Raw genomic sequence first — 21,711 nt, 5'->3', positions numbered from 1 at the left:
CTATAAACACTCGCCTGCGCCAGAACGGGCTGGGCCGACCATCAGGCCCCACCTGGAAAAAGCCTTGGGCCGACCATCAGGCCCCACCGGGAAGATGCCTACCGGCGCAATAGGCAACAACGTAAAAATAAAAAAATAAAAATAAAAAATAAGTTTATGATCGATGACACTTTGCGAACGAGGAACAATGGCATAAAACTCAAATGTAGACAAGTAAATTCAGACTGCACCAAATTTTTCTTCACCAACGTTGTAGTGCGAGAATGGAATAAGCTCCCACCATCAGTGGTCCAGAGTAACACGATTGACTCCTTTAAAAACAAGCTCGACCGTCACTTCCTTGAACTTAATATTAACTAGAGTAGAAAAGCAACGTTTTGGAGCCATCTGATTAATGTAAAATCACTTAGGTTTAAGGACAGACCACCTAGTCTGGACCATGGGGTCTGTGTGGTCTGATTTTCTATGTAATTCTATGTAATTCTCTCTCTCTCTCTCTCTCTCTCTCTCTCTCTCTCTCTATATATATATATATATATATCTATATATATATATATATCGATATATATATATATATATATATATATATATATATTTATTTATTTATTTATTTATTTAATTGTGCCGCAGACAATATGAAAACAATTATATCACTGAAAGTTAACAGCAAATTGATTATTGCTCCAAAACAAACAACAACAACAACAACAACAACAACAACAACAACAACAACAAGGAGGCGGTGGCTGAGTGGATTGCGTGACGGCGCCGCGTTCAGGACGACGCGGGTTCGCGCCCCGCCCGGTGACACCAAGCTGGGATTTTTCAGCCGCCGCCGAGTGGCTTAAGACTACCCACATGCTATCATCCCTGACTCTAGATTCTAGGATTAAAGATGAGCTCCGGGAGGGCAGCATGAGCCAATGCAAGATGGCGCCACTATAAACACTGGCCTGCGCCACAACGGGCTGGGCCATACCATCAGGCCCCTCCAAACAAGCCTACCGGCCCCAAAGGCGAAAACGTTGAAAAAAAAATAATACTCACAGTTCCATTCACTATATCCACAAAAATACAATCAAATACCAAACATGCCAAACAGCCCCTTCCTCCCATCCCACCCCTTGACATGATGACAGATTACTAAAAGGTGTTGACATCATCAGATCCACTGACAAATATGACATCCCCGTCTTCATCCTTGCCCCTAATAATCCAGATCGTTTACAACTATTCCCTTTCATCCTATTTATTACGCTCTGCTTAGATATCGGCAAATATTAATCGATATATTAGATCGGCGTGACTCAGTCACTTAAACCGCTCCGTCTCATTCACATCGATTACATCCAAAATTTTCGAACACAGTTATTACATTAACATGAAACCATTATGCAAATATTCTCCTTACTGACTCACTGACTTACTGACACAGCTCATGTGAATCTCTTCTTATCTTCCCATTTCATGACATATGATGACAAGTCGACAGAGGAGGCACACAACAAGTTGACGGTATTATTTTAGATTTTTCCAAAGCATCCTATAAAGTCTCGTACAAAATACTTTATTTCCTTACCATTTCTTTCCTGGATCACAGGATTTCTCACAAACAAAACTGTATAGCACTCAAATAAAAGAACCCTGGAGTCCAGTTATAAGGTGTGGGACCCGATACACACAGAAACACTGATAGGTTACAACGTATTAGCCCCAAGGGGGTTAACTTTATTACGCAACTATACCCGCAAACGTTTGAGATCACAGCACGCATCAAACAACACACAAAAATGTTTTTTTTTCCGCTTTCACTTTCCTCCTTTCACACTCGACTTCTCCTATACCCATCAGGCAACTCATGTTATACACCACTCAAAATGGAAATCAAAGGATATTTGTACCATAAGGTCAATAACACGTAAATGAGTGAATAGGCGTAAGAGCTCTCTCTCTCTCTCTCTCTCTCTCTCTCTCTCTCTCTCTCTCTCTCTCTCTCACACACACACACACACAAACACACACTTGTGCCGTTCACAGGTGCCTCAGAGGCTAATTACCACACATCTCCGTGGCACCATAATCATTTCCACCTAAGCAGCACAGTGTCTTTACTGCCCTAAGTGAAGTCATAATGACACCGTGCAGTGGTGCATTTAACCCTCTTGAACCTTCCTGGACTGGGCAATAGGCTCATGTGTCAGGTCTGAAGGACTTTGGCGGTACTGGAATACCCCGGACAGGCGGAACGCAATCTTCGACTAAAACCTGTTACCCACTGCTCAGTGCACAGGGGAAAAAGGAAATCGAATCAAGGATCACTCGGCTGTGGGGCGAGCGTGCTAACCATTGCACTACGAATCACCGAGTCACACCCTCACATACTCGTGAACTATGACACATCCCCCGACTGATACCCAGTACCCATTTACTACTGGGAAGACACGGAAACTGCACGTCAGTGTCCACTCCGCTTTCTAATTGAGCCCAGAACCTCATGTTAATAGCAGAGTGCTAAACGCTACAGTAAAGCTCCACAGTAATAATAATAATAATAATAATAATAATAATAATAATAATAATAATAATAATAATAATAATAATAGGTTTATTAATGTATGGCACATCTGTGCTGTTTATCTCTCACCTAACTCTACTATGTAAAATTCTTTGACTATTTGAATTCTAAATTGGAGCATATCTTGACTCACTCTCCCTTTGCTGAAATCTCCATCTTGGGAGATTTCAATGTTCACCACCAGCTTTGGCTTTCATCCTCTTTCACTGACCAGCCTGGTGAACAAGCCTACAACTTTGCTCTCCTCAACGACCTAGAGCAGTTGGTTCAGCACCCTACACGTATTCCCGACCGTCTTGGAGACAGGCCCAACATTCTAGACCTCTTCCTTACCTCTAATCCTTCTGCTTACTCTGCCAAACTGTTCTCTCCGTTGGGCTCCTCCGATCATAACCTTATTTATGTTTCCTGTCCTATCGCTCCTGTACATCCTCTGGACCCACCGAGGGGGCGATGCTTCTGGCATTTTGCTTCACCTCGGTGGGACGACCTGAGGATGTACTTTTCCGATTTCCCCTGGAATGATTACTGCTTCCAGGAGAGAGAACCCTCTATGTGTGCCCAGCGCATCTCAGAAGTGATTGTCTCTGGAATGGAGGCATGCATTCCACGTTCTTTCTCCTCATGCTAAAAAGCCTTGGTTTAATCACGCTTGTTCTCGTGCTATCAAAGATAGACCAATAATAAACCCGACCTAACCTAACTTGTCTAAATATAACTCACTCTATCTGACCTATGCCCCGCTGGCAATGAGATAAACATAAATAAATCCCTCGATATATCCCCCAAGGCCTTATTTGAAGATATTAATATCTCAGGAACGATTTGTCTATAATGGGAAAGCAATACGGTAATGTCTTATACGTACACAAAGTACTCATATACCACAAAATCGTCGTTTGCAGAGACGAACCTACTTCTTGGATGATACAAACACGGATGCACCCAGGCACACGTGTGTGTGTGTGTGTGTGTGTGTGTGTTAAACGTGCTTCAAATTGTTCATAAGACGCTTTTTGCGAATATTAGCATCGCAAATCATCAAGATCAATGGCTACTCACAAACGACACGCCTGTGCGTTTATTTGCTACAAAACTGATGCCTGTTAAATGCAACATTGAGCAGCCTTCTCAAGCATCAGGACGTATAAGACTTTGATCCTTTTCTTGTGGGCGTCTCACAGTAGCTACCTGCTTTTTGTGGAGGTCGCTCAACACGTTTTATTCTTCACAACGTATCGGTGGACGCAACTATACACATAAAAAATGTAATTACCTCCCATATGAACCCACAATACGACTGTTTTCTCTTGCTCATGGATACTTTACCAAAAAGAAATGACGAGCAAGTAGTAATATTTAACTAACCAGTGCTCTTTTGGAGTCGACAGTGTTCGCAGGAAGACACGCAGGAGACTCCAACAGCACACGTTCAATCTCTCCCACTCACCAAGTAACCTACCTTTTGTGTTAGACACCTGGGCCTGGCAGAGGCCGGGCCGCTCCGGGAGAACATGTCGTACTGCAGTGGATTCATGGCGTGGAAATGACACATATAGTTTAGCCGTTTCATGAAGTACAACCGTGTTGCACTCCACAGATGCTCAAGGTTCGGAGGTATGGTTGCCTGCATGGCTTGGGAATAGGAATACCAAGATTATTCATTCTCTCCTTGGGCTTCTCTTAACCTAACTTAAACGTAATCACCTCGGAGGTGAGTCGCCTATATAGGTTTATTCCTTTGCAGAAATATAATCTGACCTATCGTAGTACCTACTACGCCGTAAACTTTCCCTATCATCCTACTGGCAGGGTCACTCCCACCTCCGGGAGTTATAAACGAAGCGTACATATGTAAGCATTGGCTTGGATGTATTCAACAGCTTCCAGTCTAGGGAGAATCGGTTACTTTCCAGCCAGTCGCATTTCTATTATCGTATAATGAGCCTCCGCTTGGCGTGCGGTCCAGGCGGTGGCAGTCATGAAACGTCTAAACTATGTATCGTCCACCCAGAATATGCAACCTTTCTCTTTTCAATCAAGTTTAAGACGGTTGTCGTAGTGTAGTATTGGAAGCAGTAGTGGTACTAGTAGTGTGTGTGTATATATATATATATATATATATATATATATATATATATATGTGTGTGTGTAATTCACCCTTTTGGTCTGCTGCGGGTCTCTCTCGGGGAATCGAACCCCGGTCCTTCTGGTTGTGAGGCAGACGCTCTATCCACTGAGCTACCGGGCCGTGTGTGTGTGTATGTGTGTGTCCATACACTTTTTAACCTTTCCCAACAAAACTTGGTTCTCTATGTAACCTGAATCCACTAAGCGGATCCCTTTAGGAAAGTTTTGACACAAGCCAGTACTTCCCCAAACTGACTCATCAATGAGTCATCACCGGGTAGAACGGCTCATCCACGGGGAAACTCTGCTGACTAAACAATCTGATCCTTACCTGCCCCTTTTTTTTTTATTTAGTTATTTATTTATTTTACGCTTCGGTCCATGGCGCGGAAGGCTATCTTGGTGGGGTCTGATGGTCGGCCCCAGACCGATATGTTTATATTGGCGCCGTCTTGCTTCTATTTACAAGGATCCGTTTTAGATCACTGATCTGGCTGGAGAACCCGTGTTCTGTTTACCACTGAGATCTGGATTCTCATGATCTGGGTGATCCGGATCCGGATCTTCCTGATCCAGAGGCCGAGATGGGTTGTAGCAGACGACACCCGCGTCCAGCTCTCACGCGGTTACACTCATTATCTCCTCCGACTTTATTCCGAGTATAAAACCCAAGAGCGCCTCCCACAATGAGTGAGGAGCATATAACAAGATAAGATGATGTTGCACAAATGGTTTTATAGGCAGTAAAGATGTAAAATAGAAGTATTACAACATAATTGTGGGAGATATACAGGCCACACCGACGTGAGCAAGTGCCATTATCGTCGATCTCTGGGTACTGCCAGGACCTCACACCTCCCCCCCATCCCCCTTGCTCAAGGGGGGACAGTAACCACTCCTTGTGAACGGAAAGAATCCGGCCTGAGCGGGGCTCGAACCGCCGCCTGTTTGACCGTGAAGCCTTGCAGCGCGGAGCTCTAACCGATTGAGCTACCGGAGCGGTGTGTGTGTGTGTGTGTGTGTGTGTGTGTGTTGTTTTGATCTGTCGCTCTGCCTTCTATTTACCCAGAGTGGATCCAGATCAGATTCAGATCCGGGCCAGTGATCTAGAGCTGATCAGTGTTTTAAATAGAGGACGCCTTTTGATTAATTTTTTAGAGAGAGAATCTAGAGTCCGGGTTGATAGGTGGTCTTCAGGACAGCATGTGGATAGTCTTGGGCCACTTGATAGTGACTGAAAAATCCCAGTTTGTGGCGGCGGGCGTGACGCGAACCCGTCCTCCTGGACGTGGAGCCGGCATGCTATCCACTCAGCCACTGCCCCCCTTAGTGCTCATGCGTGTGTATACATTGAGATCTGGGAAAATTTCGCATACATTGGTTGCGTAGTTCAGAACGGTGGGTCTCGCCAGGAAATCTTACGGCGGATTGGTTTGGCCCACAATGTTATGGACTCCCTCAGCACGAGTACATGGCGTTGTCAATATCTGTGTAGAAGGACAAAGATTCGGATCTTCAAGCCGCTTGAGCTCCCTGTTTTACTCTATGGCTGTGAGACATGGACTTGGAAAGACGGATTGATGCCTTTGGTAATCAGTGTCAATGCAGAATCATGGGATTTTGCTGTAATGATTTTGTGTTAAACCGGCGACTGCTCCATGAGACTGATATATATTTCCCGCATGGTCCGTCAACACCAACTCCGACTCTACGTTCGTGTGGCACGCTACCCAGAAGTTGACCTTGCTCATCAGGCTGTTTCTGTATGAAACAATCCTGAGTGGAGGAGGCAATGGGGATACCCACAGAGTTCGTGGCTTGAGCAATAAGTCGATGTATTCTGCCAGGAGATACTTGGGATGAGAAGGGGGCCTCCAATATCAACGAGGATACCCCCGGGTTTGATGTCGAAGAGTGGGCAATGCGACGCACCCCCCGGCGTATGCCACCATCGCTTGATCAATTGATTGAAGCACTACTTCATCAAACCAGAAGCCTAGTCCCAATCAAAATAATAAAATGTTTTTATTACGCCCATATTTTGTCCTCATTTATACTACTACAACGCAATGTGAACCAAAGCTTACTCTATTCACCTCATTCGCCTCAAAACTGCTAAAAAAGCTCATTAGAATCATTTCTTTGAGTGACTACCTTGCTCATATCTCTACCATGTACAAGCACCCCCAAATCTTGAAGATATTATTATTATTATTATTATTATTATTATTATTATTATTATTATTATTATTATTATTATTGGTAGTAGTAGTAGTAGTAGTAGTAGTAGTAGTAGTAGTAGTAGTAGTAGTAGTATCATTATTATTATTATTATTATTATTATTATTATTATTATTATTATTATTATTATTATTATTATTATTATTATAGGCCAAGAATGTCAGCCTCTCTGGAGAGTTCGTGGAACTATATACCCAGTAAGGGTCCCAGAGGGGGGAGCATTGGCCTTAGGAAAGAGCAAGTCACCTTAGTAAAAGACTATTAACTGTGTTCTTAAATAACTGCATGTTTTCAGCTTTAACAACATCATTTGGAAACTGGTTCCACAATTTAGTTATACTGGGAACAAAGCTTCTAGAAAATTGGGAAGTATTAAAACGAACGGCTGAAAACGCTAAATCATTGAGATTTGAAGCAAACCTAGTGAAATGAGACTGAAGAAAAGACGAAGGAAGTTTAGAATGTAAAGGATGGTTATGATTGTTAAAGATCTTATACAACAGAGTAAGAGAGCCATTAATGCGGCAATGTTCAAGATTAATATCTAGATTAGGTAGCAAAAACTTGATCTGATTAAATGACCGGTACAAGAGCCTCATATGGGAGTCTGCAGCAGAGAGGAAAACAGGGGAGCAGTACTCAAAATGTGCCAATAAAAAATGAATAAAAGGAATTTAATACAACGCTGTCGTCAGAAAATATCTTTTTGCACTTGCGAAGGAGACAAATTTTCTGAGAGATTGACGAAGCAACAGACCGCAAGTGAGACTCAAATGTTATTTTAGAGTCTAACGTCACCCCCAATAGTTATAAAGACTTACAATAATTCTTAATTACAGAATTGTTAAAAACAATATCAGGGTGGCTAGGAAGAAGAGACCTGGATTTGCAAGTAATGAGATCCTGTGATTTCAAAGGATTCAACTTCATCCCCCACTGAGTACACCAAGAATGAATTCTGGAGACATCCTCTTCCAAAACATTGGCTGCTGATACTCTGTGTTGGGGGAAGGAGATGGTAATATAAAGTGATGTGTCATCAGCATATGCCAACATTTTAGAGGATATGCTACCTCACATATCACTAGTAAATAAGATAAACAACAAAGGCCCCAAGACACTGCCTTGAAGAACACCGGACTTCACCGAGGTAAAATCACTAAAAGAACCATCAACAATAACGCGTTTTTTCCTGTCAGTTAAAAACTCAGAGATCACATCGATGACATGCACTCTTACACTAGAATTTTCCACTTTAAACAACAATACCTCGTGATTCACTATATCAAAGGCTGAACTAAAATCCAAAGAAATAAGCCGAGACCATCGAGAGAAGATTGAAGGTCAAGTATCAACACTAAAAGGGCATCACAAGTTCCCAAGCCATTCCTAAAACCAAACTGGTTAGGTGGTAGAAGATTAAAGTCACTGAAATATTTAGTGAGTCGTTTCCCCAACAAACGCTCAAATACTTTTAACAGAATAGGAGTAAAAGAGATGGGTCTGTATTCTTCTGGTAAAACTGAAGCAAATTTCTTCGGGATAAGAGTAACATTAGCAATACACCAACAGATAGGAAACCGACCTTGCCGAATTAGAATTCTGAAAATGACGGACAGTTTGGGAGTTGGGAGTTTACTAATTATTTTGAATACCTGTTATTTCTAAAATGCCCAGCGTTAATCGTCTACACCTGGAAATACACAGAAACAATAATTATAATAATGAACGGCTTCATAAATATCTTTACAGGTATCGTCACCTCCTGTGTCCTCCTCAGCGTCTTACTCCCTTCCAACACTCATTCATGTACCAAAGGTTTCGTGTATGAAATTCACTCACAAATACCCTTATATCTGCTCCTTAATTCTTGTTAAGCTGTTAATAATAGAAATTATATTTCATAGATCTCATACGGAGATCATACGGTTTGTTCCCGTTTGGTTCACGTTCCTATCACGTATTCACGGCCACTCGCCAGTGGGCCATCAGTCAGGCAGTGGTGCCAGGCGCCAGCCAGGTGAGTATTCCGGCCCGCGCACACGTGTGAGCGAGAGAGCTTGTTAGTTAATTGGTAGTAGCGAGCAAGGCCTGAGTCTGAGGCTATGGATATAAGCAGCTCAGTACTCTTTCACTTAACTCTTGTTTTTTGCCCGGAAAAAAAATTGTCCGTGTCTGGAAATTAGACCGCCAACACATTCAGTATAATGCCCCTTTTTTTTCAATTGGAAGATCAAGCAATTAATTTTGTAAATAATCTTAATATTAATGGTAGCCACAACTTAAGTCTGAAGAAAAATAACTGTTCACACTCCAGCGGCAACGGAACGATCGATTTATTTTTTTGCTCTACTCACCAAAAAATAAAAAGAATAAAAAATAAACTTTCAGCCTTCAGCCTTATAATAGACGTATTGTTTATCCCGTTGTCATAGCCTAGGTAATCATATCACGATAATAAATAATGTGGTCTGTCAGGTTTCATCTCATGCAGCCTACTATACTACATTTTATAAATTTAGATTAACTCCTGCCATGTCATCAGTTCCTGCAGGCTGCAAGTTTATTTAATATAGGGTTAAAGACGTATTAAAAGCTCCTTTTACTGTTATGCTTTTAACTTTTTTTTTTTTTTATATCAACGGAGTTCAATCTCGCGTAACTCGTTAAACATTGTGCGTGGCTTAGGTAAGCGAGGGGGCGGAGCTTCGACCGCCGAGAGAAGATGCCAACTAGTCAGTTTCCTTCCGCGCCACATGTAACCACCTCTCTATATAACCTTGGGTATACCTTCCCCATTTTTAGGGGGTAAATCCTTCACCACCACCACCCCGCTGCAGTGGAACGCCAGCACTCCTCGGGCGAGCAGCCGGATGGCCCTTCTACGGAGGCGAGGTGGACCCGTGGGGTCATCCTCACTTTGGCCCACCCCTCCGCGGTCAAGTCGACCAGTCGGCTGCTCGCACGAGTACCGCTACGGGTGTCTGCTGGGCGCCTGCCCAGAGAGCCCGTGCCTCCGTCGCTGCTCGCTGGCTGTTACCCGTGTCTGTGGCGGCGGCGGAGGCGTCCCTACACCCGCTGACTGATGGCCGACTGGCGAGTGGCCGTGAATACGTGAATCGGACGGGATGAGATCTATGAAATCTAATTTCTATTACTATAGCAGCTTTAGAAGAATTAACATATTGTATTGGCCTGGCTGGGGCTATGCTTGAAAAAAAAAAGACCCGAGGCTATTCATAAAACATTCGGGGCCCCTAAAGCCCAGGCCTAATTACAGGGAACAAAAAAAAAGGGGGGGAAATATTGAACGTGTTGGTGGTCTAATTTCCAGTCACGGACAATTTTTTTCCGGGCAAAAAACAAGAATGTTAAGTAAGAATGCTGAATTGTAGTTTTCAATCTCCTTGGTAACAGAATGCATTTAATAAAAAAAAATAGATGAATTTATGAAAAATGGTAGTTACTGATTGCTCACTTACTCAGATGTTCCTTATTTTATTATAGTAGGCTACATTGTAAAAACGGCCAATTGCTTTTCATCAGTTTTTAGTGCCTTGTTCTCTACGGTAAACGTACCAGAAAGAATAAATTTTAATTTGAAGTTGTCTGTACAGTACATTTATATGTATGATACATCAGTCTTAAGCGCTTAAACGTGCCTATGCTTTGCCATAATTTGATAATGACCTTGAAAGTTTTATTTTGACACTTGCCATATTTTCAGTGTTACTGCTGAATACAATAACACATAAATTGGCCCTAATGTATGTCAGAGAGGCCTCAGAATTACCCTAAAATCTCCGCGCTTCTCTCGCCTCCAACCACCCAGCATTTTGGGCTGGGCTAAGCCCCCAGTGTTTCAAGGTCCTATATAACCCGGCCTTACACGTCTTCATTCTGCTTGAATATTCGCCGGGGCATCACTAGGCACCTAAAAATAATTTGTTTCATACATGTTTGTACAGATAACCAAAATCAGCTTTCATAATTGTGTGATAAGTCTGCATGGCATTGTACACATTATGCAAATGTGCATTAAATATAAGGTAGATCCATAATACCTGTCCCAACCCTTACGCTGAAAGAAAACCCACTTGACTTGTGATTTCTTTATATTTTCTTGCTACATATCACACACACGCAATACAAAAAACTTACTGCAAACTGCCATGAAGTTTTTGCACTGCAGAGGATTCTGTCAACAAGTGGTAATATTCTAGGATACCAGACTTTTTTTTTTATAAAAATATTTGAATAAAATATTTAACCTGCAGTAGCTGTCATGTTAATATTGCTTGCTCAAAAGGGAACATGTGGGAAGTCTTGTACCAAGTTTCATTGATCTAGATGCATATTTGACGAGGTGACACTATTCAAAGTGTTGTGCATTTTTAGAAATAGCATGAAAATCCCACAGATATGGTGTCAGATTCCCACATAGTCCTTAAAATCGTCACAAATGGTATTGTTTTCTGCTCTTGTACGTCATTGCTATTATAAAGTGTGACATGGTGTTTTTTTATGTATGATCTGATGAAATATGGATGAAAAACGGGAATGCACTATTAAATATTTCTCACGAGCAAAAATATCCTTTCACATCCTATAATTATCAAACTTACCAGCTTTGACAGTGGTACCCAAACTTTTTTGGAATATTTTGACATATTCAGTAAAAATGGATAGTATTTCTCTAAAAGAGAGATGTAGCCTACACGAATCACCCCTAGAGCCTGGACAAGTAATTAAACATTGGGAAATAAAAGCATTAAGAAAACATCATTGGAAACGTACCAAGGAGTAACTGTATTGAATAATATGTTGCCAGAAAAACACATAAATAGAATTGTAGGTGAGACATACAACCGGTGAGAAACAAAAGTTCCTTTTCACTATCTTGATGAGGAAATGATGAAGAAACTGATTGTAACCATGATACATCCAAGGTTAGAATACGCAGCGGTAGTTTTGTCAGAGTACAAAGTCAAATATGAGGAAAGTAGAGAGGCTTCAGAGGGCAGCAACAAAGCTGGTTCCAGGACTAAGAGATGTTACATATGAAGAGAGATTGAAGCCGCTGAACCTACCGACACTGGAACAGAGGAGGGAGAGAGGAGATCTGATTGCAGTATGCACGGTGCTGAGTGGTATGGAGAAAGTTTCATAAGATTCATAAGTTTATTGGCATACTTTTAGAAGTGTACATAATTTATATAATTATTTACAAATATGCTTTTTGGTATTATTCCGGCGAGCAAAAGCTCTCTGGCGGACAGAAACAGTGTACCAAATATTGTAAGCATACATATGAAGGGCGGCAATAGTTTATTTACAAATCAATGTTTTAACTGCCATAACATTACCCAAATTAATTAATACAATCAAACATTAATTGTGCAACTGAAAATACAAATGGTATGAAAGACATTCATATTATTCCCTGTTGTTTTCATTTTGATTTTCTTGATTGAAAAGGAAGTCTAGTTTACTTTTAAATGTACTAAGATTATTAATAGTTTCAAATCATTGGTAAATTGTTCCAACAGGTAGGACCAATAGAGTGCATTGAATATTTATATAATGTCATTCTTGCTTGTGGACATAACAAATCAATGTGGTTTTCCCCTCATACTTTAACTGTGGTCAAGGAAGATCTAATAATATGGGATACAAGAGAAACAAGAAGTCATGGAAGGAAGGAAGATGAAAAAGGAAGCCTGTAGAAGAGACGTAAATAACAGCTTTCCACAAAGAGTAGTGAAGGCCTGGAACGGCCTGGAAAAGATGATTCATGAACTTAAGGCCAAGTTGTATTACGGTAGAAACAGAGACGGAACAGCACAAGGGAAGCTCCTCTCCTGTATACCACAACCAAGTAAATACAAGTAGGTAAATACACACACACACACACACACACACACACACACACACACAGAAAAAAAAAAGTAAATAAGTGGTGAAGGCGAGCAGTGTCCATCAAATGAAGGAAAGGCTGGATGAATGTAGATATGGAGACGGGACTATTATAGCTTAGCTCGGGCCCTGTAGACAACAAATAGGTAAATACACACACGCACACACGCCGACATGCCGCTGTGGAGTAAATAACACATCCCAGCCGCTCGTTGGTCGTCTGCTCCAAAGGACCAGGAGAAGCGATTTATTTACCTATATATATATATATATATATATATATATATATATATATATATATATATATATATATATATATATATATATATATATATATATATATATATATATATATATATATATATAATGTCAGAACCAAAAAGTGCTTTTTCATTGCTTTCAATACCCCAAGTTTCGCGATCCTTGAGTTTAGTGCTACACCTTCGGAACGAGGCAAGCGCGAAACTCGGGAGGGTACTGTATTTAGAGAGAGAGAGAGAGAGAGAGAATGTGTGTGTGTGTGTGTGTGTGTGTGTGTGTGAATCCATAAAACATTGCTTCACTGTGTTCCTGGCCTGAGGCAGAATGTTGGTGGCATGGTGTGGGATGGATGAGCGGAATGGCAGGAACATACTGACCGACCCTGAAATGGCCAAAGAAAACTTGCAAATACCCAAAATTATTGTTTACAAGCTACCTGCGAAAATCCAAATAGTTTGCGGATATTTTCACCAACACTCAAATCCGCAAAAGTTAAAACCTCAAATATATTAAGGGATGACTGTATATACTTGACAAAATGATATTAAGCCTCACACATTGTTCAGTGTAGTGGCAATTATATTCAGTAAATTCTACATCAATATAAATAGTCTCCTCCTATACTATATATTACCTCCTCACCACTCACAACCACTCAATTGCAACACAAACTATGTGCGGATCCTTGGCAGCTTATGGTAGCCATTCCTTGGCTTATCACACTTGTGTTTCGACATGCGAGGGTCAAAATGGAATTCCACATCACTGTTGCTCTCAGAGGCTGAATCCAGGAGGCTCCCTGGGGGGCGGGGCTGCACTATGGGATACAGAGCAAACAAATATGTTGATTAGTTATAAAGCAGTCAAATGGAAAGTAGGGAAAAAATTTCAAGCTGAAATAACAATTATTAGAATTTTTACATTATATATCATAAATGCCTTCCTGATAAATCAGTCCAACATATGACACTTCCTTCATTGAAAGCCTAATTCATATTCTTTTAAAAATTCACTACCAGGAAGAAAAATGACTTATAACAAAAAAGGGTTGGGTAAGTTGGGGATGAATCGTACATGTGAATGTAACGTACAGATGCTCCCATGGCCACATTTACAAGTTTAGAATGGTGTTCCTCTAACAGGTATTAGGGAATGGACAATCAAAGCAGTCATAGTCACACAGACACAAATGAAGCAATACAAAAGTCCTTAATCCTAGTTTTAAGTGTGAGACTGAATTTTGGTTATACATATGAGGAGTTCAGAGACAGAGGGGCATCCCCGCCACTTTTGCCAATTTGGAGTTAAGCACGGATCATGAATGGCGTAACCCTCCTCTCGATGTTCCCACAAGTTGTAAATGACATCCACCCTTCTACCAGCTATACAGAGGGTCGAACATCGCTTGCTTTTTGGGGAGTTTCAGACAGACCAACTCTGTATTCTGGGAGTCAGAGGGACCTCCGTGGCAGAGGCAGGCAGCCAATCCACGCGCTGCTCGCCCAGCCCACCCACCAGCTCCGCCAATGAATGCACAGCATGCAGCTCTGCGCCATTAAAGTCCTTCTTTTTTGCGCTTTAGAGACATGTTTATTATACGCTCCTGGATTATACCAATTTTTGGTGTATTGTAGTGGATAAACATGAGTTCCTTTGACAGTGAAAGTGACACTAATGTGCCAGGGCCTTCCTGTAAGAAGCAGAAGTACGTGGAGACATGGAAAGCTGTACAGAGGAAGACCAAGCAAGACTCTGGCAAGGAATACGTCGCCACAACATGAAAATACTTACGGTAACTAATTAATTAATACACTATTAATGATTTTTTTTAATTAATTAATATTTACAGCACTAAGGTCATGGTGCTAATACTTAATTAACATTATAAAATAAACATTAGCAACATAAAAATAACATTGATTGCCCCAATAATACTATCAGTGTCAAGGTTTTCCAAATTATTATTTTTTTTAAATTAATAATTAAAAATTAGTGATTAAAATCTGCAAAAGGGGATTACATAATCTTATTTTTATCTTAAAGCAACCATTTTATCATGTATTTGTATGTTTATTTCTAAAAAGTATTATACTTTCACAATGTGCCTAATTTTTCAATGTTTATTTTGGCATTTGAAAATTGACTTAGTGTTTTTTTTCGGTTCTCAAACCATTGTACGGGTACAGAAATATTATGACGATGTGTAATACTTAATACTGTGTCATTTCTTACAATAATGCGAAAAAATGAAAATTGCAAAACTCTGAGCGCGTTTATCTCAAAACTTTATTTTGGCGGTTATGCCCCTCTGTCTCTAAACGCCTCATATTGGTGTCATGGTCATTCTGAAACTTAAAATGGGAAGAGTAAACATGGGCACTTACATTTTGTATTTTCTTCATGGGAACTGAGTAGTGAATAGCGGGGAGGCTTGCGTCGTGGCCGGGTGTTATCCACAAACCTTCGGCTGACCAGCACTGCCAAGCCCCACACAATGAGCCCTATCGTCACCACCATCATGCAGATTATCACAAATACATATACCACACTCCAATCTGAAGAAAAAAAAGAAAAAACATTTTGAGAAGTTTGCTCCAAGTTAACAGGCAGAAAATTCTGATTCTTCCAAGTGCCAGTACTGAAAGAGATCTAGTGTATGTAGTATTACTTAGTTTTATTGCCAGAATACAGTCGTATTTTGTATCTAACAAGTTATAGGTACCAAAAAACTTATTAGATGCTAATTTGACAGATGCAAATACTTACACATGTGGGTAAAATTATAAATTAGAAAAATTGGACCAAACCACTACTTTGACCCTCTTCACAAGGCATTAATTTTAGTCATATCTTCATACAGTAAAATGAGATATAAACTAAACCATTGCCACATGTATGCTAGATGGGAATTAGGCCACTTGAACCAGCAAGAGGAGTCTGTACAACACAATATGTACATAATGCAAGGACTGAGGTAGGAGACTGGGGAGAGGCAGTGTGATGGGGAGCTGGATATTAACCCCCTTTGACCGCAAAAGTTTTTCTCAGGAGATCCACCTCGAACGCAAAAGTCAGCGGAAAATGAACTTTGAAACTGAAAAAACGTCATAAAAGATGTTTTATAGAAAACTTTCTGGCGCACCCTGCTATGAAATCTATTTCTTTCTAGGTTGTCGCATTTGGCTGGAGTTCCATGATTCCCAAAAAATCACAACTTTTTACTGGTGCAATGTACAAACAAATTATTGAAGAAAAGTTGCTCATTTTATCATAATGGAGTCTGTAAAATATAGTTAATAATCTTTGACCCAGAAATTTACTGCCTGCAGAAAGCCAGCAGTGAAACTCGAAAAATAATTTTGAAAATTTTTGTATTTTTTTTCCATTCTGGAATGAATCTCATTGAATAAAACTTGCAGAAAAGCATCCTTATAACTCTACTGCAGAATCAGATTTTTATTTGGACTAACCGTTTGGCTGGAATTCCATGATTCCCCAAAATTCCAACTTTTTACTGGTGTGACGTACAGGAAAATTTATTGAAGAAAAGTTGCTCATTTTATTACGATGCTGTGTGGCAAATATAGTTTATAATCTTCAACCTAGAAAGTTACTGCCTACAGAGAGTCAAAGTTCCAGTGAAACTCAAAAAATAATTTATTGTAAATTTTTGAAGTTTTTTCATTCTGTAATGAATCTCATTGAATAAAAGTTGTAGAAAATCATCCCTATAAGTCAACTGTGAAATCAGATTATGATTTGGGCACCCTTTAGCTGGAATTCAAGGATTCCCAAAAAAATCCAACTTCCGCTTCCCACTCCTCTGAACACTCCTGTGAACAAGATATTGGTTCACCTAGAACATCAAGTATCAATGTCATTAAGGGGTTAATGGCATCATATGCTCAACCAAGGCGGCAGATGATTGGAGCCACATGCCTATAATTATTTTTTTTGCTAGATTCTAAACTTCCACATTAGATATGAAAAGGAGTAGAGTTCAAATAGTTTCATTAGATGCAATCGCAGTGGACGGGTTAATACAAGAAATAACAGTACTCTGTTGCCTGCTTGTTATTGGATGTGGTGACGCCCAACTGGCAGACCAGTGAAGACTGAAGAATGATGATGATCTCAGTCACAAGAGAGGTGCACCGAGCAGGCATACAGCCAACACCCGTATAATTTGTGTTCAGCTTGCCCGTCCTGTTGCCCTCACTTGCTTATATTATGATCATGGCCTCCATCCAATGAATGATGGTGTCAATTTCAGAGAATGTCACATGCAGTGGAAGTATTATTTGGGGATGTGACATGCAGACAAAACATTAGTAAAATTGTTCTTAATTATTCTCACAGCATGAAAATAAATGTACACAATATAAGTGTATGACAGACATGTAAATATTACTTTAAATAACAAATAATTATTGCAAATCAGAAATAAAGTGATGGTGGATCTTTTTGCAATTCAAAACTGTTAACTCTAATTTCAAATTGGTTACGTTACTGTATTGATGCATCGTTTTTTTAATGCTATTTGAGGGAAAGGCCTCAGTGATATTGATATAATGATACTGTGATTGAGTAGCTATGGGGATACTGATACCAGTACATAAGTATCAATCGATAAATTTAACTGATACGTGCATTGCGATACTGCCCATCCCTGCCCTTCTCTGTGTGTTACTGCCCATCCCTGCCCTTGTCTGTGTGATACTGCCCATCCCTGCCCTTGTCTGTGTGATACTGCCCATCCCTGCCCTTGTCTGTGTGATACTGCCCATCCCTGCCCTTCTCTGTGTGTTACTGCCCATCCCTGCCCTTGTCTGTGTGATACTGCCCATCCCTGCCCTTCTCTGTGTGTTACTGCCCATCCCTGCCCTTGTCTGTGTGATACTGCCCATCCCTGCCCTTCTCTGTGTGTTACTGCCCATCCCTGCCCTTGTCTGTGTGATACTGCCCATCCCTGCCCTTGTCTGTGTGTTACTGCCCATCCCTGCCCTTGTCTGTGTGATACTGCCCATCCCTGCCCTTCTCTGTGTGTTACTGCCCATCCCTGCCCTTGTCTGTGTGATACTGCCCATCCCTGCCCTTCTCTGTGTGTTACTGCCCATCCCTGCCCTTGTCTGTGTGATACTGCCCATCCCTGCCCTTCTCTGTGTGATACTGCCCATCCCTGCCCTTGCCTGTGTGATACTGCCCATCCCTGCCCTTGCCTGTGTGATACTGCCCATCCCTGCCCTTCTCTGTGTGATACTGCCCATCCCTGCCCTTGCCTGTGTGATACTGCCCATCCCTGCCCTTGTCTGTGTGATACTGCCCATCCCTGCCCTTCTCTGTGTGATACTGCCCATCCCTGCCCTTCTCTGTGTGATACTGCCCATCCCTGCCCTTGTCTGTGTGATACTGCCCATCCCTGCCCTTGTCTGTGTGATACTGCCCATCCCTGCCCTTCTCTGCACAATACTGCCCATCCCTGCCCTTGTCTGTGTGATACTGCCCATCCCTGCCCTTCTCTGTGTGATACTGCCCATCCCTGCCCTTCTCTGCACAATACTGCCCATCCCTGCCCTTCTCTGTGTGATACTGCCCATCCCTGCCCTTCTCTGTGTGTTACTGCCCATCCCTGCCCTTGCCTGTGTGATACTGCCCATCCCTGCCCTTGTCTGTGTGATACTGCCCATCCCTGCCCTTCTCTGTGTGATACTGCCCATCCCTGCCCTTCTCTGTGTGATACTGCCCATCCCTGCCCTTCTCTGTGTGATACTGCCCATCCCTGCCCTTGTCTGTGTGATACTGCCCATCCCTGCCCTTCTCTGTGTGATACTGCCCATCCCTGCCCTTCTCTGTGCGATACTGCCCATCCCTGCCCTTCTCTGTGCGATACTGCCCATCCCTGCCCTTGTCTGTGTGATACTCCCCATCCCTGCCCTTCTCTGTGTGATACTGCCCATCCCTGCCCTTGTCTGTGTGATACTCCCCATCCCTGCCCTTCTCTGTGTGATACTGCCCATCCCTGCCCTTCTCTGTGCGATATTGCCCACCCTGCCCTTCTTTGTGTGATACTGCCCATCCCTGCCCTTCTCTGCACAATACTGCCCATCCCTGCCATCCTCTGCCCCAACGCACCACAGTTCTGCAGGCCATCCCTCATGTGGCGCCGGAAGTATGACTCCATCCACCAGGTGTGGCAGTGGCACTCTCGGGTGGACTCAACACACTCCCCGTGGCCTGTGAGAGTAAAAACAATGGGTGAATGAAGAAGCAAAATGAATAAGCTTCAAAACTATAAAAAAATATGACCAATACAGTCAAAAAGGTTCCTGGAAAATGTCATTAACTGGGAAATTTTATTTACATATCATTAAAATACAGTTGACCCCCACTCATAGACTTCACAACTAGTTGACGGGAAATCTCTTCAGTCTTGGCGCGCTGGCTTCGCGTAAGGGGCCGATTGTTAAGGTGACTTTCACTGCGACAACTCAAACACACACTGCGTTCTTACTCCGAATTTAAGTGGAAACAGGACGAAATCTTCAAGTTTTAGTGCATACAAGCAGGCAGGAGTGTCTCTAGAGTGATTTGGTCGAGGATTCAAGGTAACTTATATAAAATAGCACCATGCGTGCACTTTGAAAACGTTGTGTAAAAAATGGCAAATTTGCGTAACTTTAGGTTGAAATCTTTACGTAAAATGAATGATAACTGTAGGATAGTGAAGTCCACAGTTTTACGTATTAGGAAACAAGAAATGTACGTTTAGTTAGTGCCTACATGGCAACTCAGCTCAGTTCCCGCGTCGCCTAACTCGCCTTAGGCACGCAGTCAGCTGGGCACTTCCCCTCTGTAAAGGATTATCGCTGTCCTGCCTCTGTTTACTCTCCAAGTAAAGGACCTACAGTTATTCATCGTCTCTGTACCCTTCCCCACAACTGCAAGGATCCAGAGGACGATACAAGAAGACACAGAAGGCAGTGGATCGAGTGGAAGTGACGGAGGAGACACAAGATATGAGGACGCCGCGACCCCGTGGAGTAAACTGTGGAGGAGCCGACCACGCCATCAGTGCAGTGACTCGGTGTTGTGTGCAGTGCAGTGGTGTGTTCAGTGCAGTGTGGTAGTGAGGGGCTGTTCACTACGTCCCACGGGGTCGAGTATGTGTGCATGGGGAAGGCCAACTCTGACCCGACTGAGCACTCTTCGCAAGCGCTGCACCATGTGCGGCGCCAACTACTGGACGGCGTGCAGAACTTCATGGTGAGCAACAGGTTGGCCCAGCGCCTGCATTTGCTGAAGCTCGTCGGGTTCTTCCCCGGGACGTGCAGGCCGACCAGGACCGGGCCACGGCAGAGGAGAAGGAGGACGACGAGGTGAGCTAGGCCCAGCTTGCCAGGGAGCTGGCCGACGACCAGCCGGACCCGCCGACGGACGAGTTGCTCCTCGCCGCGGACGGCAACCACGCCGGCTACCTGGCCAGGAAGGTCCAGGCCAACTCCTCTGTGGCCGAGTGCTGCAAGCAGGAGCTTGCCCAGCAGGAGGAGATGAAGATTACCGTGGAGCTCGAGAGGGCGACCCGCCTCTGTGATGTTCGACGCCCTGGTCGAGCTGGTCGACAGGGAGAGCTGGAGACGGGCCGGGCGGTCCTGAAGCGGCCATCTCCCAATGGCCCACATGGCGTCCTTCGATGTCGCTGTGGGACTCCCTGATGTGCAGGGAGGACAAGAAGGAGCGCAGGTTGAGGTTCCTCTCCCTGCCATGCGCCACAGGGACGGGTTCAGGCACCTCCTGGAGTTCCTGGCGGCCTCAGACCCGACCTTGCAGGGGTACAGGTGCCAGGAGGGCACAACCTGGCCAACACCATCTTGCCGCACATCAGCAGGTCCCTCTTCAACTGTTTCGGTGCTAATTTCTCCAAGGACGTGACCTCAGAAGCGAGGAAGAACAAGGCCTTGAAGCAGCCGACCGGCAGGAAGAGGAGCAGTATCGAGGAGGGCAGGAAGGAGACGGCGAGGAACAGGGACGTGTACAAGTCCAGGAAACTGACCGGGGCCCACAAGTCATAGGCCAAAAGGCTAAAGTGATTGTTCAGGGACGAGGGCCAGATAGCCGGCAAGACGCAAGGCAATAGTGACATCGAATTCAACCAAAATAAGTTGTGATTGTATATAGAAAAATGAATATTTTGCTTTTGTTGAGTAAAATTAAGATGTTTCTGCATGCTTTCCTCAAGTATTAAGTTTCTAATGTGAAAATTAAGTGATTTATTAGATGTTAAAAACTTACGTAAAAAATTGCACTAATTATAATAAAAAAAAAATAAGTAGCTATTTCGGGCAAAAACTTATAAGATATGCTAAATATTGCTATTGATTCTGAAAATATAAGTGATTATCTCTGCATTTGGTGATGTTTGTGCATCTAGCGTAAAATCTGAGGATTTTATAGCCTTTTTAAGTTTTTTTATACTTATATAAAAAACAATTAATCGGGATTTTATTAGGGAACGACTTTGAATTTTTTGATACCGCTGCTCATGGAGACTCATATATGCCTAAGGGAGGTGCCTGTTTTAGTTTCAGGTC

General features: G+C 42.5%; 2 protein-coding genes across 4 annotated transcripts in view; both read right to left on the bottom strand.

Annotated features, from left to right (window-relative positions):
- The window catches only part of LOC127009463 (sodium- and chloride-dependent glycine transporter 2-like), a 34,236-nt gene extending 30,091 nt beyond the window's left edge, over positions 1 to 4,145 (bottom strand). Inside the window, exon 1 of one of the 2 annotated variants that reach the window (XM_050882558.1) lies at positions 4,038 to 4,145. The gene's annotated coding sequence lies outside the window, so the exon portion shown is untranslated. The other variant, XM_050882557.1, reaches the window with a different exon arrangement.
- A 9,047-nt stretch (positions 4,146 to 13,192) lies between these two features.
- Positions 13,193 to 21,711, bottom strand: part of LOC127009462 (dyslexia-associated protein KIAA0319-like protein) — a 37,575-nt gene continuing 29,056 nt past the window's right edge. The window contains exons 16-19 of one of the 2 annotated variants that reach the window (XM_050882556.1): positions 19,256 to 19,357; positions 15,508 to 15,678; positions 13,758 to 13,940; positions 13,194 to 13,505 (exon numbers count right to left, since the gene is read on the bottom strand). In XM_050882556.1, coding sequence (XP_050738513.1) covers positions 13,795 to 13,940; positions 15,508 to 15,678; positions 19,256 to 19,357 — 419 coding nt within the window. In that variant the 3' untranslated portion in view covers positions 13,194 to 13,505; positions 13,758 to 13,794. Of the gene's footprint in view, positions 13,941 to 15,507; positions 15,679 to 19,255; positions 19,358 to 21,711 lie in introns of both variants that reach the window. The other variant, XM_050882554.1, reaches the window with a different exon arrangement.

This window comes from Eriocheir sinensis, chromosome 41 (genome assembly GCF_024679095.1).
Source record: "Eriocheir sinensis breed Jianghai 21 chromosome 41, ASM2467909v1, whole genome shotgun sequence".
Lineage (NCBI taxonomy): Eukaryota > Metazoa > Arthropoda > Malacostraca > Decapoda > Varunidae > Eriocheir > Eriocheir sinensis.
The sequence above is the reverse complement of the archived record's forward strand: the minus strand, read 5'-3'. Positions and strand labels throughout refer to the sequence as shown.